We start from the raw sequence: 24,639 nt of genomic DNA on the forward strand, positions 1-24,639 counted from the left end.
CCACTTTCATCAAGTGTTTACATCTACACGCTTTATACAGATTTGTATACAAAACAATAATTTACGTCCCATAGAAGTCTAGTTACACAGAACTATACAACAACTTGTAAATGAAATAAATATAAAGACAAATCACAGGGTGGAGTGGGGTGGGGGGGGGGGGGGACGTCCCGGAGGACCAAGGAAAAATGTAAAAAGTACACCACAAGCACCTGTCTTCCGAAGTTGCTTCTAAAAACATTTACATTTTTTTCCCTTCTGGTAAGAGCAACGCGTGTTGAAAACAGAGAGTCCATTTATAGTTGGCAGCAACACATAGCATCCTCTATTGATATGAAGTGGGCCACTGTGAAGATGTTTTCTTAGCCTGCAGAGAATAAATAGGCTATTTCTGCAAACGTATGCTCCGGTTTGCTCAGACAACTTGACAAAAAAAAAAGGCTTCTTCAAAAATAATTTATGAGTCAAGACTATTTAGGCATTTTTAATTTACAGGGACTATTCTCTCTGGTGTGTGTAAAAAAAAAAAAAATACTGTCTGGTGAATGTTGCCTCCTGATTTGCGGCATTTTTCGATGCACAATGACTCAGGCGGGGTCAGGAACTGGTGGCAATTGGGAGAATTTTCACTGAACTACGAATGTCCCAAGTTTCCCAATCTCAGAATGATTTGTTTGTTCCTCACCTGTGCGCTTTTCACATATAGCCTTGGCTATTTGTCACAACACACAGGGCCACCGTGATCTCGAAATGGATGTTCCAGCAGCAGGATGCACATCAAATACTTGGAAGTCAATCACACATAATTGGCACACACCTTTCAATAAATGCCTTTACCTTTGCCCAGGTGTCAAGCGCTACAGCAAACATGTTCCTAATCCACACAGCTCTGTTTCAGTACAACGGGACTCTCGGAGACAGACTTTACACTCGGCTTTGGAGACATGAAATGAGGACCTTTCTGATTGCAGTCTGCAAAATGAAAAAAGAAGCGTATCAAAAAAACGGACATTTGCACTATCTGCCATGCAAGCTTCCCCACTCCTCAGCATGGAACATGCAGTAAAAAGTGCAAGGTCTACATACAGAAAGTTCTGCTGCTCCCCAACGGTGTTGGCGTTATGTACATGTGTATACATGCGGAGAGACGGGAGGGTGAGGCTGTAAAAGACAAATACAGTGAACCCCCGCTTTATTGCGATGAGAATTCATGCCTCTGCTACATCGGGAATTTTTCAGCAATCGTTTGTGGGTTTTTATACAGGCAAGGTGGAAAAGCACCATTTGTTTGAAGGTATGCAATTACTGTAACATTTACGTTAAATGTCAGCCATGTATGGCGTTTCACGCTAATATGCTAGCATCAAGATAGTGGAAAACAGGATTTGAATGACTATTTTAGTGTTTAATCATTTTGATGGCGCCGTAGTTGGCAGCCGTCTGCGAGAGCGTTTTGGCCACGACATTCGTCGAAGGAAAAGAATCTGTGCCTGATGGTTGCGAGTTCTCAGCGCACGTGTACCAGCACTGATTCTGATGGGGAGGAATGTCTGCGCTATTTGACTGTCACCTGTCGACGGCCCCGGGGTGCTTGTGTCTTTTGCGCCTGTAATGGGAAGCATTTTTTCACAGCCTCGTTTTGTTCAGCGGAGATGTCGGCGATGTTGGACAGTGTGAATTGGTACGGCTGGGTGGATGCTGGAACGTTGGCGTGGAGCGCAGATGCGTATTATTGGACCTGAGAGTTGGCGCTTGGAATTTAAGCGGGACAGAAGTGAACCAATTTATTTTTTCCCCCCCCATCATTGGACGCTACAGCTTCTTGTTTACTTTCAAACTTAATTTTGGTCATTTGGTTTTTTTTTTTATATACATACTTAATTTTCCTAGAATGTGTCTAGATAAAGTAATTGCTGAGAAGTGCAGTCTTGGCGTCCTTGCGTTTACATTATTTCAGGAAAAATGAAAAGATTAAGTGATAAAGCCACAGATTTGCTTGCATTCTTGTTGAATCTGACTTATGTTTATACCACGTGTTTGGTATGAAGCCGTGAAGTTGTTGCAGTGAATGCTGAAAAGACTGCAAGTCAAACTGTCTTTCATATTAATCGATGAATCGTTTGACATTATTTTACCGTAAACCTAATCTACAAAGGCAAACTATTTATGTATAACAAATCTGATTGTGTTTATTGTAATACAGATTAACAATTGATTGCTTGTTTGTTAAGAAAATAATAACCCTGAAAAAAAAAAGAGAAATCACAGATTTTCATCTCTTGGAATGCATTGATGCTAAAGGGGGGTTCACTGTAAAGAAAAGGATAGGCTAAGTGCAGCAGACGCTCCACATAGTTTCATGTGAGTGGTGCAGTGCTGAGGGTTTGGTGGTCCGTCCCGTCACTCTGCTTGAACCACGTCTTTGTGGTGGCGCAGGATATGCTGGTTCTTCTCCGACGGTCGCCGGAAGCCTTTCGAACAGATCTCGCAGCGGTGCGGGTAGTCCTTTGTGTGGATCGAAATCACGTGCCGCTTGAATCCCGACGCGTCGCCTGTGCTGTAGTCGCAGTACTGGCACTGGTAGATTCGGCGTTCTTTTTGTCCTTTGCCGATAACGACCGTCACGCTGCTCGCTAAACTGGCTGCACTCACTCTAGTCGGCGGGCCGGAACCGGAGGATGCGCTCGGGGCCGACTTTTTGGGGGACGCCGCGGGAGAGTGTGTCTCTGTCCTCTTGGCCTCGCTCTTTTCGGGGGAGGCCTGCTGCTGTTCCTTGGTATGGACAGACAAGATATGGCGACTGAGGACAAAGGGGTCGGCGTTTTTGAAGTTGCAGTGTCGGCACTGGTGGAGTTTCTTGGTGCGATGCGCCACCGAGTGCTTCTTGAGCTCGGACGGCCGGTGGAAGCCTTTGCCGCAAACGGCACATTTGTGCGGGTAGTCCTTGGTGTGCACGGATATGATGTGGCGTTTCAGGTCGCTGGAATTGGAACTTTTGTGGTCACAGTGGGCACAATGGTGGGTCTTATTTTCCTCGTGTGTCAGTTCGTGCTGGTTTAACTCCTCCTCCTCCGCAAATGTCTGGAAACAGCGCTCGCACTTGTATGGCATCTCCTTGCTATGCTTTGTCTTGATATGAGTCTTGAGGTTGGACGAGTCGGCTGACTTGTATTCGCAGTACATGCACGAGTAAGGTTTCTCGCCTGTATGCGTACGCATGTGTTTCTTCAACTCGGAGGGGTGACGGAAACCTTTCCCGCATTCCACACAGATGTGCGGGAAGCTTTTACTGTGAACGGCCAACAAGTGTCGGTTGAGCAGTCCTTGCTCAGCAGTTTCATACTCACAGAACTTGCACTTGTGGGTCTTGGCGGGTGGCTGCGGAGGCGTCTGCTTACTCTTGGCGTCCCGTTGGTGGTGCTGCAGTCTGTGGGAGAACAGCGCCGCCTGCTGGTGGAACTCCTTGCCGCACATTTCGCACTCGAAGGGGGCCTTGCTGCTCAGGGCGTGCACCTCCATGTGGTTGTGGAGGCTGGCTTTCTTGTTGGTGGTGAAATCACAGTCTGTGCACTGGTACTTTTTTCGGGTCAAAACCTCCTGGTGATGATTCTTTGTGTGCCGCTTCAGGAATCCGCGCGATTTGAACTTTTTGCCACAAAGCATGCAGGGATACACTGTCAGAGGTTGACCATAGGGACCGATGATGATGGCTGGCAAACAGAAGTAAGAGCAACATCAAGTACATTTTTGACTAATCTGAGAGAAGCATATAACTAGCTCTTTCTGGCGTATGAGTCTGGGTTAATCTACTTTGTGCCGCATTATCCAGACCCAGATATATGAAAGATGACTGATGGTTACAGAATACATTGGATTGGGCCTCTAAACATATACAATGCGAGCGATTAAGTGAAAGAAAAATACAACCACACTGAAATTGTACGATTTGAATTTCAACGTGTTCCCAGCGCGACCATCTGTCAGGGTCGACTGTACCTGTTTGGACTTGTCGCGGTTCGAATCGCCGCTTGGTCTTGTTGCGCTGCCGGCCTATTTCGTCAACACCATCCGATTCGTCGATGTGCAGGAGCGCGCTTGCAGCTCCGTTCCTGTTTTCACAGCTCTCGCTATCCTCCACATCTGTGAGGACAAAATCATGACTTCGATAACAAGAAATCAGTACAACTGGCATCTCACGTGCGGTTGATTCATTCACTTCCGGTATGGCTCGAAGATTTATAAAACCTGAGAAACCCCAAGCGGTCACCCTTCAAAATGTAACAAACTCCTTTCACCTCAAACAAACTGCATCAGTCCCAAAACTACAAAAAAATGATGATGGGCATAGCAGATAGAATGATATTCATAATTGATTGTTGAAATCACCCATACTTCATCAAATTAAAGTGTTAAAGGCTTTGTCATGAAGCTCTGTAACTTGTTTGGGTGAACACAAAGCTATTACTCAGTTATATGGCAAGAGGTCACCTCTTTTGCCATTTAGTGGAAGATCAGTTCATTGTTCTTACTTTCATTACACGCCACTGGCACAGACAGAAGAAGAAATAAAATCAAGTCAAATAGCGAGAACGCAAAGTGAAGTGAGGTTTTCCCAGGCCTGCAAAGTTTGGCTGCACTAAATCACTCACCATGGTTTTCTTGGTGATGAGAATCGCCGACGGACATGTAAACCATCTTTTCTCGAAGCGTTTGGCCCGAATCTGTCAGGGCAACATTCTCCATGTCCCCATCGCTGATGTCAACGGATTCTCCTGGAAGACAAAATAAAAAATAAAACTAGACACACAGCCTCTTCTTTGTTTGCGATACATTTCAGAAAGACCGTGCATGGGTACACGTTTTAGTTTGAATTGTCTGGTTTTCATACTTGCTCTTACCCATGTCATCCTCCCCAGAGTCGGCTTTGAAAATGTACACCTTTATCACTTCCTGTCCATCCTCATCCTTCTCCACTTCCTGGTCCTCCACTGCTCCCTCCACCGTTACCTCTGTCCCATCCTCAGACACCATTTTGCCAGCTTCATCCACTGGTGAGAGGGACAAAGAGATGCGGGGATAAAAAAAATTTTTTAAAAATCATGGGGACACTTTATTAGCCCTTCTAACGTAATAGCTGGAGTGATATTTTTTGTTTTAATGAAAAGGGAATATTTGGAAGCAGCACGAAAGATTTTCTTTGTTTTCTGACCCCAATTTCCCACAACAGGCCCGAAGCCTCGCAAAATATTCTTATAAACCAAGTGACTTGGAAAAACAAGATCAATTTTATCTACTGTATTATTTTCTTATTTTCCATTTTCCAGACCTGTAAACGCATAAAATCTACCTCCATACATGAGTATGGACCCTGGATGCTAGCAGTTCTGATCTGAAAATCATGACATCATGACACAAAGCAAGATTATGACAACAAAGAGTTGACTTACATGATATCATCAGATAATCGCCGCAGTTATCTTGGTCATCATCCTGCTGCTCAGGGTCCAGGCCGTCTTCGGGGATGTCACCCATGGCAACGCCTTCCTCCTCACCATCCAAGGCCATCACGCAGGTTTCTACAGCGACATCTTCATCTTCATCGCAGTGCACATACTCAGATACCACATCCTCAACTGCATCCTGGATGACTAGCTCGTCTGGGGCAAACCTGTGCACCGCCATGCCTTCACCCTCGCCCTCTGACACCAACAAAGTCTCTTGAAGCTCCACAACAAACTCCTGCCCGCCGGCACCACCCTCATCTGGAAGAAGCAGGATTACCCAGTTAGCCAGATAAGCATGCAGAGCATTTGTTTATTCAAAATAAAGATCCAGTGGATTGGATGGCTGACTGTCATGCATGCATCACCATAAACTCTTAGGGTCAAAATTATCTGGCTAAATTAAGCATCCTGCTTCTTCAAATACCCCAATACCCTCTACTATATGACATCAACATTCTGTCTGTCATAAACAAGCAGTCATACAAGCATGGCTCATTACCCGATCCGTGTAATATAATTTTAGGCTCTTCAGAAGGTATTGAAAGCCTGGTGACCTCCTCATCCATTGTCCTCGCACTGCATTTGTTACTGGAGCGCTGAAAACAAATGATAAAAGAAATTTAGTCTTCCACACTACGGGTAATAGTATCAAGGGATAATCCGTTCCCCGAAATTTGTTATTCAACCATTTCTTTCCATGTTACAATGTCTTTGGGATTTTCTATTATATGCTGTGATGTACAGGAAACCCCCACTATACCACAGTTCAAGGTTTGCATCAGCATGACAATGCAAATTTGAACATAATACAGGGAAGTCTGAATTCATCGCGCCTTCAGGAATAGTGCTGCAACATGCCGGGTAGCACCGATTCTTACTGGACGAGATGCTGCATAATTAAGAGCAAATAGCGGAGGCAGAGAAAGCACCCAAGTGAGGTTGAATCATCGTTGTCGTTCCCACAGAACACATTGACTATATGCCTGGCTGTGAGGATCACAGTTTGCTCTATTTGCATGTGTTGCTTCCCTTCATGTGTTAAGAAGCAACTATGTGAAACCTTACCAATACTGAAACATCCATTAGCCAATCTATGGGATTTTGATGTGAAAAATTTGCATTAAGTTAGCGGACCTTTGTAAGGCTTGGTTTAACAATTTGGTGATTACATATACAATGTTTAATTCAATTTTATTTTCGGAGTTAGTTAAACAGTATACTTCGACTGGGGTTACAAACAGCTTCAAGCAATCATGCTTGTGTGTCTTTTTCTGAGTATTGTGCAAGCTGAGTGAAAAAGCTCCATGAAAATTTTAAGGACCACTTTAAATGTGTATTCAAATTGGTTTGCATGGGTTTTTATACATTCAAATGTGGGTAAAACCACTTTCAATGTGACTCTGTGTCGCAAATCATCAATGGAAAGTTGGTCTCGAATGTATCCCATGACAAATGGGGCTTATTTTTTTTCAAACGCATTACACATTGTCTCGATTGCATGTCGGGATCTGTGACAGCATGACTTAACATTCACACGCAATTTCAGAGATTGTGTTTTTTCGCCACCAATCCATCTAAACCCTTTACAAGGCAACCAGCACCACCTTCCTGTGGTACTGTACATCTTTTTGCTTTCACTCTCCCCCACGGTTGCGGAGAGGGATGCAGAGGAGTAAATAGTGATGAGGGATGCTGGGGTACCCCCCCCCCCCCCTCCCTAAATCCCGACGAAAGAGTCGGCTATGGTGTTAATTAGCTCAAAAATGTACACCAGCACACCGAAATAACCGAAGGCAGAAAAATAAAAGCATAGTGTCGGACTGGCTACCGGAGAAGAAGTGACTTACACACGTGAAACCGACTCTAAAACAGATTAATGCAAAACAGCAATAGAATAAAAGAGTAGCTATAGAACAGAGAGATGGTCGACATGTCGTGATCAGCTTTTGGGAAAGGGAAACACACACAAATGCACACCTTTGCCAAAGAGCATTTTTAATCACACCAGCATCCGCCATTTTGTTAGCTTCACGTACAAACGAACGCTAATTTAACTCACGTATATAGAATGAACGAGTCAAAGTAGAGCACATAAACACCTCCGCCATTGAGGCTATGTCGCGCTTACAAAGCGTTGAAACAATACACGCGTGGCGGAAGACGTCACATTGGAAATAAATCCGCTCCTTTTTTTGAGCTAACTAGCTAGTTAGTTAGCACGCTAGCTAACAACACAGGCCCAAATTCCCGTTACAAATTGTGGCCTTTCTTCAGGCCTGGGCCTAAGAAGAAAAGGCCACACCGCTTCTTTTTGCGGCCTCTCGGTTTGAATTAATGAATAAATGAAAATGTCTCATGCATGCAATAATGATAATAATACTGATAGAAAATAGATAACACACACGATCAAATGCACACTTCGCAGTGCAGGCGGCCGCGTTACGAGCAACAAGGAGCCCCGTACCAGATGCAGCAGGGATGGCCTCCGTCCGCTCTTCGGCTTCCCAGGGCCGCTTGGTCCCCCCTCCCCACTAGCCCAGACTCGAGCTCGATTCAATCGGGAATTTGGTGTTATTTGGGCGGGCCGCAGAGGAGTGGAAGAGGAGGGGAAGGGGCATGTATCTGGAGCTCCACTCAAAGCAAGGCAGGGCTGCTGGAGCCTGATCTTGACATGCTAGTAGCCACCCGCACCTCCGAGCTCCGAGGCCGCCGTCAGCACGACACGTCACAGCCCGAGAGCGGCAGGAAAATGCGGAAGGGTTTGTTGTGGAAAGCACGCGTGTAGGTAGCAGACGAAAACAGGCCATAAACCCGCGACGACCCCTCATTTGTGGCAGTTATTTTAATGTGCGAAGACCACCGGGGAAGGTGACACTTGATGCTCCTTTGTTGTACACTTCGCCTTAGAATTCGGAGCAGCAGGCGAGTAGTTGCACAATTAAAAGTGAAACTATGGTCCCATTTGGGGCATCAAAGCGAATATAACGGAAATGAATAAATAACATGGAGTAGTTTCTATTGGATTGTTGTGAAGCAGTGGATCATGTCATCTGGGGGCAAAAAAAAAAACAATTGTTGTACCAGTTTTCCACACATTTTATTTTAACACAGTGGTTCTCAAACTTTTTGTATCAACAAGTGCTACTTAAAAGCGACATTGCTTTCCGAGTTCGAAAGTAATGACCAACATTAAAAACAGTACCATAGTAGACCCAAGGGACCCCCCCCCAAGTCAAAATCAATAAGCAGGGATTGGTAGTTATGCACTAAATTTATTCCATTAGCTGATAATTAGGACTGGGTGATAGGGTGATAATTCAACATCAATGTTTCACCGTAGATATGTGATCAATATGGAAAATGATTGAAAGGAAAACAAATCTGGAATGAAACTTTGCATGTCTGATCAAATTGAATCTTTGAATACTTTTGAATAAAACTCTTTCAAACAGTTGTTTTTATTGCATGACAATTAAAAAATAAACAGGATAAAACTTCTGCTGGTGTTACTTTTTAATTTGTTTTCATTTACTTAAATGTGCCTTCCCTATTATTTCAATCATTTAGGTGTTCCAAAGGGGAAAAAAAAACAAGAGTAGAGTTGACATACCAGAATTGTAACTCATGTAGATGTATTCATCAAGTCTACCTGTAGAAAACAGCTGGATTAAACCGTAAAAGTTTTATTTGGTGGCCATTTTCAACAGCTCCTCCTTGTCAATGGCAAACAGGCGCCAACCTTCCTCGGAAGAAAGGTCAGCTGCCCCTCGTCTTTTGTAGAATTCAATAGACTTTGTGTTGTTTTCTGCCACGATGAAGTGCATGCTGCTGCATCGAGTCCTCACTGCCGTCTGTGGCAAGAAGTACACATGACATGAAGACTAATACACACAAGAGATTGAAGGCGGCTGTTAACAGCAGTGTTTACCTCACTCAAGACCTTCAGGATCTCTGAGCCGATGCCGAAACCTGACCAAACATCGAAATGACGACATCATTACAAATATTAATTAACAGACAGTGCCCGTTTCAACATTCTACAATGTTTTCTTTACATTCTTAACACACATAAGACAACAATCTCTACCCCGAAACTCTGGCATGACAAAGAAGTCCTCCAAATACAGCAGCTTTCCAATCCAAGGATCGTATGTGAAGTAGTACATGGCGAAGGCAATGACAGTGTGCCCTGGTGGATAAGAGAAAGAATATTTAATCAAGACAAATGTATTTATATAGCCGTTTGTGAACAGAAAGGTCTCAAAGGGCTTCACATGCCCCCAGTTGACAAATATTAATGACATCCCTTGATCTTAACCCCCGCGAGAACAAGGAACAACATATGGGGAGAAATGAGAAACCTTGAGAAGGTGCCGCAGATGGGGAGGAAATCACCCTTCCACTATGACCAGGCTGCATTGGATGTCGAGTGGGCAACATTTCACACCTAATATGACGGTGTATAATGTGAGCTCAAATAGTGTGAAAGTCAATTCAATCAGATGAAGCAATGCAGGAAGGCGCCTTCGGTGAAGTGGGCCAATGCGGAAATCTCCAAAGATTCACCTTCTAGGGTGTGTTCAACCTCAGAGGCGCCACCATTTAGATAAATTATTTCACAGTCTCGCTCCCGAAATGGGTTTATTGCTTTTACCTTCTGACGTTTGCTTTTCTTTTGGCACGTCAACAACCAAACAGTGGTAGAATGGTTGATCTCCAAAGCCATCTTCAAGTAGGTCTACAAGAAGAATGCAGACGTTGTTGTTCTCATTTGCATGGATTTAAATATGATTACAGTCTTGACAATCACACATTTCGATAAAACAATGACCTTTCTCTGTCAGGATGACCTGCTCCTCCATCTCTTCAAATTTTGCAAGTTCCTACGAGACAAAAAAAATCAAGTATAATGTTTAACTGGCACCACTTTCAGCAATTCAAGTGCTGTAACTGGCTTACCTTTATGAGTCGCAAGATATCACACACATCGTTTGGTTGGGCCGTCCGTATGATAAAATTGGCCATTTTCTTTTTTTCCCCTTTTTGCCTTTGCTTACTATCCCTCTGAATGTGAATAAAAGCAAAATTTGTTTCTTCATCCGCTCCTCAGGAGTTGACCCCCCGATGAATCAGAACAAACAACATAGACTGAGTTTGCTTCGCATACTTCGCATGCTCTATATATAGACTTTGGAGTGTGCAAAACAAGGTTCCATATATGGGAATGCCCGTCACTTCCTTGGCAGAGTATATGGACCTTAACTTTGGAATGATGACGAAACTGCCCCGTGATTATGCCCTAAAGGTAAACATTAATCAGACCTGGAAAATTTCCAGTCGAGTTGAACAGTTTAAAGAATATACAGTACCGAATACGTTCCACCAAACTTAATAAGTTAACATATCACCTGCACTCCTTTATGGTTCCCGTAAATGCAACAACCAGTAAACGCTCAGTTGCCTTACATATTTTCCCAGATTGCATGACCCAGATAACTCGGAATAAACAGATAATAAGCAACACGTTAATACCTGATACATTGCTGACATTGGTAAAATGTTTTATTGTTGAAATTAACTGCTAAATTAACAGATAATAAGCAACACTTTGACACCTGATACATTGCTGACATTGGTCAAATGTTTTATTGTTGAAATTAACTGCTAAATTAACTACACTCCCTACGATGCCTACATAGGGTATATTCAAATAGGTTATAGTTATGTAGACAATTATTTTTTTGCTTATATATAACTTGGCGGGCGGCCCATTGGTCGAGTGGTTAGCGTGTCGACGTCAGTGCAGAGATGCAAGGTTCGATTCCGGCTCCGGCCTCCCTGTGTGGAGTTTGCATGTTCTCCCCGTGCTGGCGCCGGTTTTCTCCAGGCATTCCGGTTTCCTCCCACATTCCAAAAACATGCTTGGCAGGTTAACGGAACATTCTAAATTGTCTCTAGGTGTGAGTGTGAGCACGGATGGTTGTTTGTCTCTGTGTGCCCTGCGATTGGCTGGCAACCGGTTCAGGGTGTCACTCGCCTACTGCCCGAAGACAGCTGGGATAGGCTCCAGCACCACTTGCAACCCTTGTGAGGATAAAGTGGTTCAGAAAATGGATGGATGAAAGTAGGGATTCACTCAATCATTTTTGGGCACCAACTAGTGTTTAAGCGTGGTAACGCTTTGCTGAGTAGAATACAGTACAGTACAATGATTCTTTTGAGTACATTCAAAGTCACTTACAAACTCTTTGGTTGATAAGAAATAAATGAATATCAGAAAAAGGGTTGACCAGACAAGAGTATTACCAAAAGATATTTTATTTGAATTTTCAAATGTATTCCATCAGTTCAGTTTATCAAAATACTTCAGTTTGCCTGAAGGGTCGGGAATGATCTGCAGAAAAGAAAAGGTCAAATTAAGGTCCAGGAAATAATTTCAATTTCAGATGATATTAAAATCTTTCAGTCTCACAAGTGAAGCAGGAAGGAAATTCACCTGTGCTGTATGTACACATACGGCACATTTGACAATAAAGTTGTACTTAATACTTAAAGGTATGTTTTAAAAGCGGGAGGGGGATCTGCTGAATATTGTGAATGCATTGTAAACAACAAGAAGTTAGTGGCTATGGCTCAGTCATACTCACTGTGGCACTGCCTGGTTTCCATCCTGCTGGACACACTGAAAAAAGTCGTTTTATTCCAGTTAGTGCTTGAGGATAACATCTGCAAGAATCATCTGATCCGCTAAAATATGTATGTCTGAAAGTTCAATACTAAAGCCCCATGTGTTGACTTTTCATCTGTCAGTTAGGTGAGATCAGTGTACCTTCTCCGTGTTTGTCGGTGTACTGGAACGCTTGCACCAGCCGAAGCGTCTCATCCACGGATCGCCCAACTGGAAGATCATTCATGGTGATCTGCCTCAAGACGCCTTTGTCGTCAATGATGAAGAGCCCCCTGAAACACATCAACAGCGACTCTTGAACATGAGGTATGACACCGGGGTGGTGTAAAAGGTAGAAACGGCGAAACTGGTTTGACGACTGCACCTCAGCGTGTGGCCCTGATCCTCCAGGTAGACTCCATAGTCTTTGGAAATCTGGTGAGTGAGGTCAGACAAAAGAGGGATTTTCATTGGTCCAAGTCCTCCCTGCTTCCTGGCTGTGTTGATCCTGGCCAAGAAAATAATTGGGAGCACAATTATTCTTTAAATTTGAATGATTCACAAAACGAAAAAAAATATCAATGAATATTTTAAAATGTATGTGTATCAGATCCAAATTAAACATTTCTTTTTATTATTTAGCACATTGAGAGGGAGGAGGAACTCTGCATTTCAGGTTTGTCCATGAACAAAACTTAATTGTGGATGGAAGGAGGTTGAAGGAATGCTGTGATAACATTGCGAGGCTGATGGAACATCACTCCATAACGTTACACCAATTCGTAAATATTCTATACTGCAAACCATACAACCAATTTTAATCCAACCAGCCCGCACAGCTATAATTCTAATTTCCAGTTGCAGCTGTGATGAGATCATGTCAGGTTACCAGGCCAAGTGGGTGAACTGGGAGTCCACCGAGCAGGCAACCACTTCTGTGTTGATGGCCTGAAACTCATGCACGCGATCACTGAAGGCGATGATTTCGGTTGGGCAGACAAACGTGCTGGGGGTACAGAGACAAACGTAGAGCGGTTTCACTTCCCGCCAAAGCCATTAAGTAATTAAAAAGTGACGTTTGTTTTCAGTCACTCACAAATCCAGAGGGTAGAAGAAAAAGACGAGGTATTTCCCTCTGTAGTCGGACAGCTTCAGCTCCTTGAATTCACCGTTGATGACCGCTGTTCCTTCCCAGTGTGGCGCGGCCTTTGAAACTGCAAGATAGTCACAAGGCTTTTGTTAAAGCCACTGTAGTTAGCTCAGATTAGACAGGGTGTCTTTGAATTATATTTAATTACATGTGGGCAAAGCGAATTTGTAAATGCATAATCCAAAATTAAGAAAATAATATTAGCTGTGTGTGTTCAATGCACTACATGTTTGCACTGTGGTCGAGAGAGGAAAGTAATTTCATCTGTCCTCTATGTTACACATAGAACATATTTGACAATAAAAGCTGACTTGACTTGAATATTACACACACACACACACACACACACACACACACACACACACACACACACACACACACGCACATATTATTCATCTTGGCAGGACAGCTGCACATGTATCATCATCAATAACAATAACTGTATTCTAATCATATTTTGACTGAAAAAAATGCCAGTTGATCAATTGTAACAGTATCACTCAGCTCTACCAGGAAGGAGCACCCAGTGTGTTCCTTTCGTTTTTAAACTGGAACATGTGTTCCAGTATGGTCCAACCCGTTTGTGTTTCTTTGCCAAGCTCTGTCATGTGTGCGTGGGGGGGCGGGTGAGGAGCACAACATTTAAGAATGACGTGTCCTAAAAATGCACCTAGTCCTTCATTTCAAATCTGGCCGAGTGTCTATGTGCAATTTCCCACCATAACCTCAAAGGAAAGAAACAGAACGATAATAAAGCAGGCTGCAGCTAGCTTTGAAACATTTCTGTTGTCCTGACTACTACAGCAGGAGCGGCAGCGCGACCAAGCGCTCCAAATGCAAGATATAAAAGACTTAAAAGGCTAATAGCTCGCAGGCGTCGTAACTCAGCGGACTCACTCTTGGCCTGGCTGAGGTGCAGGGAATGATCTGAAACGGGCACACGGGAAGCCTCTCCAGGATAGACGTGTCCTCCCGCGTAGTTGTGACACTGAGCATTCTTCACCGGGGAGTCTTCTTGCGCGGAAGAGAATGTGACGAAGAGCAGCAAAGCGGCACAAAAGAGTTCCCTCTGCGTGTTGACGTGAACGGAGGTCTCCATCACGATGGTCCTTTGGGTGCACGTAAACACGGGCGCGCGAGCGTGGTTGCTGGTTGTGTTGTGAAGGATTTGGTCGAAATTGCAGACGCTCTTCGTCTTCAAGTACTACGGCCGTTTTGCGTTCTTTCTACCGCACTACTGCCACCTTCTGGAGAAAAATATATGCATTCATTCCCAACTTTTTTGAGGGAGGGAAAATTTGCTTTGGATCGGTGTCAATTACTTGTGGATTTTTACTAATAGTGGCATGGGTTGGTTTATAGCCTCCTCAAATGGTATGAGTCACTTTAGTATTCCATTTCTTTGTTTTACAGAACAAGCTGCCAAACAAAAGTGCCAAATCCAATGCTCATTTTGTCCAACTAAAAATGCGGATACAATGAGTTAGGCATAAAAAGTGCTGTCCAAAAGTATAATCCATATTTCTCTCCGTTATGCTGATTTTTCATAATTTTTGCGGGGGTAAAATAACCAGCCCGATTGATCTCAATGTATTCAGACATGTTTATTAAAGCGTTAACTTGTTATAGGTCTCAGACAGGTCCATTTGCGATCTTTCCTAGCTCATTCAACTTTAGCTCACAGACTTCAGCTTGGTCCATGGGTTGATGCCTCGCACGTCTTGTGGCACACAATTGCTGTAGATGTGGTTGCAGAGTTCTTCTACTGGGGGTTCAGGGCTTTGGAGGGCAAATCGTGTAGCTTCTTCAACATCCTTTTTGATTTGCTCATCAATCTGCTACATGAAGCGGGGCACAAGAAAGGCAAACTGTTTCCAAAATTTCTGCTATGCTTTGCTTTGCATTTACAGACAGGACGTAGTTAGTTACCCTCAGTTCCTCCGTGCTGGCCATGTTATTGCTGATGATGCGAGCCTCAAGTTGTGAGATGGGGTCTCTGTTTCTGCGGACCTCATCAACCTCCTCCGCTGAGCGATACCTGGGAGATAAGGAAGTGTATAAGTCCAGTAGATACAGAGAGTCTGGACACCACTTTTCAAATGCCCACCCTTTGTGGTATCAACAAAATAAGACCCAAGGTCTTTTTTCCACCATTACTGTGACTGAATACCTGCCCAACTAAATATCAAAAATGAAATATATTCACACGATGTGACACATCACACATTTAGAGTGTTTAATTAATTTAAGATTCTTGTTTTTCACAAGAGTGCCCGAGCTGAGATTCAAACACATTTCCTGAGATGTGTATACTCTCACCATAATTGCACAGGTCTCCCGCCACTGAAAATGTATGTATCAAATATTAAGACTTACTTGCATGTTATTGCTGATGATGCGAGCCTCAAGTTGTGAGATGGGGTCTCTGTTTCTGCGGACCTCATCAACCTCCTCCGCTGAGCGATACCTGGGAGATAAGGAAGTGTATAAGTCCAGTAGATACAGAGAGTCTGGACACCACTTTTCAAATGCCCACCCTTTGTGGTATCAACAAAATAAGACCCAAGGTCTTTTTTCCACCATTACTGTGACTGAATACCTGCCCAACTAAATATCAAAAATGAAATATATTCACACGATGTGACACATCACACATTTAGAGTGTTTAATTAATTTAAGATTCTTGTTTTTCACAAGAGTGCCCGAGCTGAGATTCAAACACATTTCCTGAGATGTGTATACTCTCACCATAATTGCACAGTGCTACCGCCACTGAAAATGTATGTATCAAATATTAAGACTTACTTGTCCTCGCTGTCACCCTCATGGTGTCCATAATAGCGATAGGTCTGAAGCTCCAAAATGATTGGGCCCTGAGATACAAAGAAATAAAAGATAAAAATTAATTCGGCATAACATCTTTAAATATAAATGACACTGTCATAAAAAATTGACATTATTAGAAAAAAAGAGAGAAAAAAATAATCATTTCTCACTTTCCCAGACCGACAATGATCAGAAGCAAATCTGGTTGCCTCCCGAACACAGAGGATGTCCATCCCGTCCGCCTGGAGACGCATCAATGGGTCAATGCCGGTTTCCAACAGTCAAAATACTGAAGAACATATATTTTTAAATAGCCGTCTAAACTTCTGTGTTGGGCCTTCCAGGCTCCTAAAGATTGACCTTATCTCTCCGCATCATCATTTCGTGCTTGAAGTTGACTAATCGCTCATTACGTGTTTTGGCGATCTCATTGACCATTCGGCCACTTTGCACTACAGACAACTTTCAAGTTGCCATCTGCTGCCATTGGCTGACTATAACGTTGTGTAGAGCGGCATAATCTCTGGCCAATAAAACAACGCAGTCTTCACATGGCAGTACCATGGACAGAATATGCAAATGATAATTAGTCAGGGCTGCGTGTTTGTCCTATGTGGCTTCATTTGAAACATTTAAGGGAATCTCCAGAACTTTACCCTGAGCCCAGGAATGACATCCCCTCTCGTGTAGAAGTTGGTATTCACGCTACCTCGCTCCAACGCAGTACCTTTTGCGTATTTGTTATTCTCGCACACGAAAATGACAGGGAGCTTCCAAAGTGCCGCCATGTTCATGGTCTCAGCAACCTGCCCCTATCGAAAAGGTTGGAGGTCAAGCGGTCACGTGTTGATGAAGAAACAAGACACAGTGTGTTTATGTGTACCTGGTTGACTGCACCGTCACCATAGACACAAACGCACAGCTCATCCGTCTTCTGGTACTTGCACGCCAGCGCCAGACCGGCACCCAGAGGAACCTGAGGAGAGCCCAAATCGAGTCACATTGATTGCACCAAACATCTTGGCAATTACAGTACGTCAAACTGAAAGTGTCCAATCAGATTGGCCCGATGCCATAGTGAAGCACATCACGTTTTCTTTGCCGGCTTAGTATTCTCTTAATTTACCCTATGAAGCCACAACTGTATCACTAATTGTTCAAACCAAAAGGCAATATAGCAGCACGTAACTGTCCCACCTATATCATGAAAAAAAAATATCCAGAAAAATAAGATGATGATGATTAAATGAATTGCTGTGTGCATTATACCTGAGATCCAACAACAGCATAACCTCCGTAGAAGTTTTTTGTGTACATGTGCATGGATCCCCCTCTGCCTTTTGATAGTCCCGCCTTTCGGCCTAAACACAGTCCAAACGTGAGCGATTTGCAATCCATGCCAAATTCTCTGGAAATCTATGCCTCAATATTCTCGCAAAACATTTGAGTTCAAACATTGCGTGTGCTCTCACGCAAGTTGTCAGAGCATTTTCGAATGCTTACCCGCAAGCTCGGCCACAATCGCCCGAAGGGAGCCCCCCCTGGTGAATGCGAAGCCATGAGTGCGATACCCAGTAATGAGGTGGTCAGTCGGTTTAACAGCTGCCTCAATCCCAACCGCGCACGCTTCCTGTTAGAAGCAAACAATGGGGGTCATTCTTCGTCCTCTCGCGACGTTGACATTTGGCCGGAAGAATCTTTTTGCCATTTCTAGGTCAACAATTCCCAACATTTTTTGAGTCTTTTGTTTTTGAAAAATCCCACAGCGCACTAAAATGTCACCAAAAAAAGTATGCAGTACACTGAAATAATGGTAAAATAAATAATTTGGGGGAATAATGAAGTGAAAGTTAATCATTTCATTTTTTGTTCACATTGGATGGGAATCGCCGCCCTGGAATCTTGATCCTTTTTATGTTTACGATACCTGTCCAGTATACAAGTGGCAGACAGTTCGGATGATCATCTGGTTAAACAATTGTTTTGCCTTCAGCTCTAAACTCCGAATTGTCTGCATGGTGAGGTAGTATTGCAGCGCGTCATCGCGAGTCAGAAGCACGTGGGTGGAAGGTGCCTCATCCAATCGATGGACGTCACATTTCTACGGCAAAAGTAGAAGAGTGTACTCAGCCTGGAGCGCATATCGGGAATACGAGACGGTCCTATTCCACCTTTATTTGAATGGCTGCCTGGGTTGTGAAGCTCGCAGATCTGAGCGCTGCTGTCCCCTGCAAGTAAAACTGTCACTCAAAGTACATTTTATGTGCCATCCATCAGACTCAGCCCATTGGTGGGCATTATTCATTGATCTCATCAAATATTTTGTTAAATGACCTGTGGTAAATAATAAAATGAAATATGAGTAAAATAAAGGGTGTTATATACACATTTAACACTTTTTATTATTTATTAAATATCAGGCTAATCGATTACAATGACAATAGAATACAGTTGTGAGGGGGGAAGCGTTCTAAAATTGCAATACCTGTATTTTCAAGTGGTCGAGAAATGTATACGTTGGGGCTAAATATGTTAAAATGTCCTTAGGTGAGTATTTTCAATGTTTTAGGAAGGCGGCACGATGTTTGACTGGTGAGCACATTCGCCTCACAGTGCAGAGGTCACGGGTTTGATTCCGGACTATACCAGCTGTCTTCAGGCAGGAGGCGAATGGCTGGCAACCAATTCAAACGGTGTACCCCCTTTGAATTGGTTGCCAGCCAAGTACCTAGTGAAAACCCATGCAGGCACGGGGAGAACATGCAAACTGCACACAGGAAAAAAGCCGGAGCCCGAAATCGAACCCTGCACCTCTGCACTGTGAGCTGGCCGTGGGAATGATATTTTTTACTTTTTCGATACACACAGTGCTATTGTTGTTATCGTTTATTGTCAATGAAAAACAAAGTACACTTGCCAAAAAATCTAAAGAGGATGCAACATGAGAGCTGTATCAAGTATTCAGCCTTTGGAAAAAAAATGCTCATACAACTGATGTCATTAAATAGCAGCGATTCTTATGTCGTTGTAGCTTGGACAAACGCACAACTAAAAGTCGGTCTAGGTATTTGAAAGTATTTTTAGTTGCTTTATTTCGGCGCACTAGATGAGCAAAATATTACAAAGAACCTGTGACCATCTGCTTATCCTCCACAAACTAGAGCTAAATTCACACTGGGAAATGACAATGTCCGCCGCATACCTTTAGGCCAGCAAGTGTCCTCTGTGTTAGGATGCTCGAGAAAAAGAAAGCCATTGAGCCTGCTTGACTCCTGACAGCAAACTTACTAGATTCTCAGACATACATTGTGTTAAAATTTACTGTAGTGGCACACCTTCACTGGAAAGTACAAAGCCAACCAACCGGTTCTATTTTAACAGACAACGTTGTCACCAAATTATTCAGCAAACCTTAAATTGTCTGCATTCCAGTGGTTTATTCAACATACGATAAAATAAAGAAACAAAAACGTAGTATTTCAGATCGTTCATTACATGATGCGCTCAAATCGCTCCCTTGAAGTGGTGCATAAGTGGGAGGTGGGGGGGCTTAGAAAAAATAGGTGCCACTATTTACTAAGAAATTGGTTTCTATATTATAGAGCTTTTCTAGACTTGCAAAGACACAAATTAACTATTTATAGCTCCAAAATATGGTGGAGAAAGAATTCAATTTCAGAAGTAAAAATAGTTTCTTCCACTTTGTGCTCGGTGTCAAGGCCTGATTTATGAACATGAATGATCTTCAAGAAATTGTTTTAAAAACGGTCAACTTACGACAGAGTGCTCTTGTTTTGGTTCTAAATGCGGAGATGGGATTCGGTCGCTAATGCCTTAACACCCTTAACAGAAAGATGTTATGTATGTTTGGGGGGGGGGGTCCCCCCCCAAAAAAAGAAAATGCAACAATAAATAATTGCTCGATTTATTCATTTCACTGTGTTTCATCACTTCAAGTAAAAACATTTCGGAGCAACCCTTGCATCCAGTAATTATTTTGTTTGCCACCTTCAAATTCAGTTTGGACACCTCTGATGTCGCCACATCCTGCACGTTTATTTTAAGAGGCCCCCAGCTGTAAAAAAAAAAAAAAAAAAAATACATAAAACAAGTTGCTGAGACTTCAGGTTGTGGGTCTAAGGTGTGACTTTAAGCTAACATATGAGAGAGAGCTTGCTTTGGGGCAGTTGTTATTTGTTGGAGTGGAGTGGGGGAAGAAAAAAAAAATCTTTAACTGACAGACTTCAGCTTGGTCCATGGGTTGATGCCGCGCACATCTTGTGGCACACAATTGCTGTAGATGTGGTTGCACAGTTCTTCTACTGGGGGTTCAGGGCTTTGGATGGCAAATTGTGTAGCTTCTTCAACTTCCTTTTTGATTTGCTCATCAATTTGCTGCATGAAGCGGGGCACAAGAAAGGCAAACTGTTTCCAAAATTTCTGCGACGCTTCCCTCTAGAATTACAGACAGTACGTAGTTAGTTACCCTCAGTTCCTCCGTGCTGGCCATGTTGTTGCTGATGATGCGAACCTCAAATTGTGAGATGGGGTCTCTGTTTCTGCGGACCTCATCAACCTCCTCCGCTGAGCGATAACTGGGAGATAAGGAAGGACACCGAGTGTATATCTCCAGTAGATACGGAAAGTCTGGACACCACTTTTCAAATGCTCGTCCTTTGTGGTATCAACAAAATAAGACCCAAAGTCTGTGTTTACTTTCACCATGACTGCATGGTGCTACCACCACTGAAAATGTATACCGTATATTAAATCTGAAGACTTTTACCTGTCCTCATCGTCACCCGCATAGTGTGCAAAATAGCGATAGGTCTGTAGCTCCAAAATGATTGGACCCTGAGACACAAAGAAATTAAACATACTAATTAATTCGGCATGACATTTTAAATGTAAATTACACTGTCATCAATAATTGGAATTATTCGGTATAAAAAGAAACTTTTCTCACTTTCCCCGACCGACAGTGATCAGAAGCAAACCTGGTTGCCTCCCGAACACAGAGGATGTCCATCCCGTCCGCCTGGAGATGCATCAATAGGTCAATGCAGGTTTCCAACAATACATGTTCTTCAGTATTTTGAATACTGAAGAACATGTATTTTTAAATAGCCGTCTAAACTTATTCACTTAGTCTTGTTTTTCCCTTTTCTTAAAAAAAAAACATATACAGTATTCCATTCCATTATTTCCTATGTGGTTTTGGTTTCCAAATCCAAAAATCAGAACGGACTGTGTTGGGCCTGAGAGGCTCCTAAAGACTGACTTCATCTCTCCGCATCATCGTTTAATGCTTGAAGTTGACATTCATTTCAAAAAATTTGAGGGAGGCTCCAGAACTTTACCCTGAGCCCTGGAATGACATCCCCTCTCGTGTAGAAGTTGGTATTCACGCTACCTCGTTCCACTGGAGTACATAATGCGTATTTATTATTCTCGCAGACGAAAATGATGGGGAGCTTCCAAAGTGCCGCCATGTTCATGGTCTCAGCAACCTGCCCCTATCGAAAGGTTGGAGGTCAAGAGGTCAGGTGTTGATGAACAAACAAGACGCAGTGTGTGTATGTGTACCTGGTTGACTGCACCGTCACCATAGAGACAAACGCACAGCTCATCCGTCTTCCGGTACTTGCATGCCAACGCCAGACCGGCACCCAAAGGAACCTGAGGAGAGCCCAAATCGAGTCACATTGATTGCACCAAACAAGGCAACATTGGAGCACGTAACCGTCCCACGAAAAATACGATCCTGATTATTAAATGAATTACTGTGTGCATTACCTGAGATCCAACAACAGCCCAACCTCCGTAGAAGTTTTTTGTGTACATGTGCATGGATCCCCCTCTGCCTTTTGATAGTCCCGTCTTTCGGCCTAAACACAGTCCAAACGTGAACGATTTGCAATCCATGCCAAATTCTCTGGATATCTATGCCTCAAGATTCTCGCAAAACATTTGAGTTGAAACATTGCGTGTGCTCTCACGCGAGTTGTCAGAGCATCTTCTCATGCTTACCTGCAAGCTCGGCAAAAATCGCCCGAAGAGAGCCACTCCTGGTGAATGCGAAGCCATGAGTGCGATAGCCGGTAATGAGGTGGTCAGTCGGTTTAATGGCTGCCTCAATCCCAACTGCGCACGCTTCCTATTAGAAGGAAGCAACGGGGGTCATTCTTCGTCCTCTCGTGATGTTGACATTTGGCCGGAAGAATCTTTTTGCCATTTCTAAGTCACCAATTCCCAATATTTTTGGAGTCTTTTGCTATTGAAAAATCCCACAGCGCACCAAAATATTGCAAAAAAAAAAATGTATGCGGTATACTGAAATAATGCTGAAATAAATATTTTGGGGGTGATAATTAAGTGAAAGGTAATCATTTAATTTTTTTGTTCACAATGGATGGGAATCACCACCCTAGAATCTTGATCCTTTTTATGTTTACCACACCTGGCCAGCATACAAGTGGCAGGAACCTCCGATGATCATCTGGTCAAACAGTTGTTTTGTCTTCAGCTCCAAGCTCCGAATTGTCTGCATGGTGAGGTAGTATTGCAGCGCCTCATCGCGAGTCAGAACCACTTGAGTGGAAGGTGCCTCATCCAATCGATGGACGTCACATTTCTACGGCAAAAGTAGAAGAGTGTACTCAGCACGGAGCGCATATCGGGAATCCGAGACGGTCCTGTTCCACCTTGATTTGAATGGCTGCCTGGGTTGTGAAGCTCGCAGATCTGAGCGCTGCTGTCCCCTGCAAGTAAAACTGTCACTCAAAGTACATTTTATGTGGCATCCATCAGACTAAGGCCATCGGTGGGCATTATTCATTGATCTCATCAAATATTTGTTAAATGACTGATGGTAAATAATACAATGGAACATGAGTAAAATAGGTGGCCCGGTGGGCCAGTGGTTGGTGCGTCGACCTCACAGTGCAGAGGTCGTGGGTTTGATCCCGGCTCCGGCCTCCCTCTGTGGAGTTTGCATGTTCTCCCAGGGCCTGCATGGGTTTTCTCCCGGTACTCCGGTTTCCTCCCACATTCCAAAAACATGCATGGCAGGCTGATTGAATACTCAAAATTGTCCCTCGGTATGAGTGTGAGCGCGGATGGTTGTTCGTCACTGCGTGCCCTGTGATTGGCTGGCAACCGGTTCAGGGTGTCTCCTGTCGACTGGCCGAAAACAGCTGGGATAGGCTCCAGCACCACCCGCGACCCTTGTGAGGATAAAGCGGATCGGAAAATGGATGGAGGGATGGATATAAGCCTAATTGATTACATTGACAATAGAATACAGTTGGGGGGTTCTAAAATTGGAATACCTGCAGGTTCAAGCGGTTGAGAAATGTTGGGGCTAAGTATGTCAAAAATGTATTCAGGTGAGTATTTGCAAGGTTTTAAGAAGGTGGCACGATATTTGACTGGTTAGCACATCCGCCTCACGGTGCAGAGGTGATGGGTTTGATCCAACTGTCTTCAGGCAGTAGGCGGGGTAGTATGAATTGGTTGCCAGCCAATCGCAACCATTCGCACTCGCAATCACACCGAACGACAGTCTAGTTTTCATTTAACCTACCGTGCACGTTTTTTTGGAATGTGGGGGGAGGAACCAGAGTACCTGGCGAAAACCCACACAGGCACAGGAAAGCCAGAGCCTGGAAATCAAACGTTGAACCCAAATGCTAAATATGCTTTTGGGGAATAAAAACTCAGTTTTGAGTAACACCTCGGCCTACTGCGCTGCTTTATTTTAATACTGTTCATTTTGGCTGTAGTTATTTAAGCATACTGTAAGTTTGAGAATTGCAGCAGCAGTTAAGCGAATAATCACCGGTGAAATGACATGATATGCTGCTACAACCAGCCTATTGAGGGAAGGCCAAGTACACTTTCAAATAGTATAACCAACGAAAGACTTAATCCTTGTCTTTTCTTGTTTCAAGTGTGTCGGTCAGGTCGATGAAAACCAAAGTACGCTTGCAAAAAAAATCTAACGACGATGCAATACGAGAGCTGTATCAATTATTTAGCCTTTGAAAAAAAAAAAATGCTCATACAACTGATGTCATTTAATAGCATCGATTCTTACGTAGTTGGAGCTTGGAGAAAGACACAACTAAAAGTCGGTCTAGATATTTGAAAGTATTTTTAGTTGCTATTTCGGTGCACAAGATGAACAAAATATTACAAAGAACCCGTTGGCATCTACTTATCCTTCACAAACTAGAGCTGAATCCACACTGGGAAATGCCAATGTACGCATACCTTTAGGCCAGCAAGTGTCCTCTGTCTTAGGATGCTCGAGAAAAAGAAAGCCATTGAGCCTGTCTAACTCCTGACAGCAAACTGACTCGATTCTCACACATACATCGTGTAAGTTGACCGTAGTGGCGCACGTTTGCTGGAAAGCCAACCAACAAGTTCTATTTGAACAAACCACATTCTCACCTAATTGCGCGGGTAACATGAAACGGCCTGCGTTC

General features: G+C 43.4%; 5 protein-coding genes across 10 annotated transcripts; all 5 read right to left on the reverse strand.

Annotated features, from left to right (window-relative positions):
• Window positions 1-4: 4 nt before the first annotated feature.
• On the reverse strand, window positions 5-8,362 carry LOC109517951 (zinc finger X-chromosomal protein). 4 transcript variants are annotated; one of them, XM_019873487.1, is made up of 8 exons: window positions 7,969-8,354; window positions 6,004-6,100; window positions 5,669-5,762; window positions 5,448-5,594; window positions 4,899-5,048; window positions 4,650-4,772; window positions 3,997-4,140; window positions 5-3,710 (listed from the first exon to the last, which is right to left on the reverse strand). In XM_019873487.1, exons 2-8 carry the CDS (start codon window positions 6,064-6,066, stop codon window positions 2,401-2,403), a joined length of 2,031 nt encoding a protein of 676 aa, XP_019729046.1. In that variant the 5' UTR covers window positions 6,067-6,100; window positions 7,969-8,354; the 3' UTR covers window positions 5-2,400. The 4 variants fall into 4 exon arrangements, with proteins under 4 accessions (XP_019729046.1, XP_019729047.1, XP_019729045.1 ...); XM_019873488.1 differs by having other exon boundaries at window positions 5,448-5,576; window positions 7,969-8,337; XM_019873486.1 differs by having other exon boundaries at window positions 5,448-5,762; window positions 7,969-8,362.
• Window positions 8,363-8,582: 220 nt separating this feature from the next.
• LOC109517955 (diamine acetyltransferase 1-like) lies at window positions 8,583-10,679 on the reverse strand. Its single transcript, XM_019873492.1, has 6 exons — window positions 10,464-10,679; window positions 10,336-10,387; window positions 10,159-10,242; window positions 9,592-9,693; window positions 9,433-9,473; window positions 8,583-9,355 (listed from the first exon to the last, which is right to left on the reverse strand). Exons 1-6 carry the CDS (start codon window positions 10,527-10,529, stop codon window positions 9,188-9,190), a joined length of 513 nt encoding a protein of 170 aa, XP_019729051.1. The 5' UTR covers window positions 10,530-10,679; the 3' UTR covers window positions 8,583-9,187.
• A 1,125-nt stretch (window positions 10,680-11,804) lies between these two features.
• On the reverse strand, window positions 11,805-14,521 carry prdx4 (peroxiredoxin 4). Its single transcript, XM_019873485.1, has 7 exons — window positions 14,219-14,521; window positions 13,268-13,385; window positions 13,061-13,177; window positions 12,557-12,679; window positions 12,334-12,464; window positions 12,152-12,186; window positions 11,805-11,898 (listed from the first exon to the last, which is right to left on the reverse strand). The coding sequence occupies exons 1-7, from the start codon at window positions 14,418-14,420 to the stop codon at window positions 11,848-11,850; spliced, it is 777 nt and encodes a 258-aa protein (XP_019729044.1). The 5' UTR covers window positions 14,421-14,521; the 3' UTR covers window positions 11,805-11,847.
• Window positions 14,522-14,994: 473 nt separating this feature from the next.
• Window positions 14,995-16,467, reverse strand: LOC109517820 (pyruvate dehydrogenase E1 component subunit alpha, somatic form, mitochondrial-like). Its single transcript, XM_019873209.1, has 5 exons — window positions 16,318-16,467; window positions 16,127-16,194; window positions 15,725-15,788; window positions 15,251-15,295; window positions 14,995-15,159 (listed from the first exon to the last, which is right to left on the reverse strand). Exons 1-5 carry the CDS (start codon window positions 16,399-16,401, stop codon window positions 14,995-14,997), a joined length of 426 nt encoding a protein of 141 aa, XP_019728768.1. The 5' UTR covers window positions 16,402-16,467.
• A 3,738-nt stretch (window positions 16,468-20,205) lies between these two features.
• LOC109517948 (pyruvate dehydrogenase E1 component subunit alpha, mitochondrial-like) lies at window positions 20,206-24,497 on the reverse strand. 3 transcript variants are annotated; one of them, XM_019873483.1, is made up of 11 exons: window positions 24,422-24,497; window positions 22,852-22,908; window positions 22,608-22,781; window positions 22,178-22,304; window positions 21,944-22,035; window positions 21,734-21,826; window positions 21,508-21,663; window positions 21,114-21,185; window positions 20,940-21,001; window positions 20,634-20,745; window positions 20,206-20,542 (listed from the first exon to the last, which is right to left on the reverse strand). In XM_019873483.1, exons 1-11 carry the CDS (start codon window positions 24,473-24,475, stop codon window positions 20,378-20,380), a joined length of 1,164 nt encoding a protein of 387 aa, XP_019729042.1. In that variant the 5' UTR covers window positions 24,476-24,497; the 3' UTR covers window positions 20,206-20,377. The 3 variants fall into 3 exon arrangements, with proteins under 3 accessions (XP_019729042.1, XP_019729040.1, XP_019729043.1); XM_019873481.1 differs by having other exon boundaries at window positions 20,634-20,742; window positions 20,934-21,001; XM_019873484.1 differs by lacking the exon at window positions 22,852-22,908 and having other exon boundaries at window positions 20,634-20,742; window positions 20,934-21,001.
• Between the last annotated feature and the right edge of the window lie 142 nt (window positions 24,498-24,639).

This window comes from Hippocampus comes, unplaced genomic scaffold (assembly GCF_001891065.2).
Source record: "Hippocampus comes isolate QL1 unplaced genomic scaffold, H_comes_QL1_v1.1 scaffold59, whole genome shotgun sequence".
NCBI lineage: Eukaryota > Metazoa > Chordata > Actinopteri > Syngnathiformes > Syngnathidae > Hippocampus > Hippocampus comes.

Coding starts and splice junctions, on each gene's coding strand:
- LOC109517948 (XM_019873481.1), bottom strand. CDS start 24,475: ATGGCTTTCTTTTTCTCGAGCATCCTAAGACAGAGGACACTTGCTGGC. Junction 22,782..22,851: donor AGGCAGCCATTCAAATCAAG/GTGGAACAGGAC, acceptor CTTTTGCCGTAG/AAATGTGACGTCCATCGATT. Junction 20,543..20,633: donor CCAGCACGGAGGAACTGAGG/GTAACTAACTAC, acceptor CGCTTCATGCAG/CAAATTGATGAGCAAATCAA.
- LOC109517951 (XM_019873486.1), bottom strand. CDS start 6,070: ATGGATGAGGAGGTCACCAGGCTTTCAATACCTTCTGAAGAGCCTAAA. Junction 5,763..6,003: donor AATTATATTACACGGATCGG/GTAATGAGCCAT, acceptor TGCTTCTTCCAG/ATGAGGGTGGTGCCGGCGGG. Junction 4,141..4,649: donor TCATCACCAAGAAAACCATG/GTGAGTGATTTA, acceptor TTGTCCTCACAG/ATGTGGAGGATAGCGAGAGC.
- LOC109517955 (XM_019873492.1), bottom strand. CDS start 10,529: ATGGCCAATTTTATCATACGGACGGCCCAACCAAACGATGTGTGTGAT. Junction 10,388..10,463: donor ATATCTTGCGACTCATAAAG/GTAAGCCAGTTA, acceptor TTTGTCTCGTAG/GAACTTGCAAAATTTGAAGA. Junction 10,243..10,335: donor GGTCATCCTGACAGAGAAAG/GTCATTGTTTTA, acceptor TTCTTCTTGTAG/ACCTACTTGAAGATGGCTTT.
- prdx4 (XM_019873485.1), bottom strand. CDS start 14,420: ATGGAGACCTCCGTTCACGTCAACACGCAGAGGGAACTCTTTTGTGCC. Junction 12,680..13,060: donor CAGTTCACCCACTTGGCCTG/GTAACCTGACAT, acceptor TTTCTTGGCCAG/GATCAACACAGCCAGGAAGC. Junction 12,187..12,333: donor CACCGACAAACACGGAGAAG/GTACACTGATCT, acceptor GACTTTTTTCAG/TGTGTCCAGCAGGATGGAAA.
- LOC109517820 (XM_019873209.1), bottom strand. CDS start 16,401: ATGCGTCTCCAGGCGGACGGGATGGACATCCTCTGTGTTCGGGAGGCA. Junction 16,195..16,317: donor ATCATTGTCGGTCTGGGAAA/GTGAGAAATGAT, acceptor TTTGTATCTCAG/GGCCCAATCATTTTGGAGCT. Junction 15,789..16,126: donor GAGGGTGACAGCGAGGACAA/GTAAGTCTTAAT, acceptor CTTATCTCCCAG/GTATCGCTCAGCGGAGGAGG.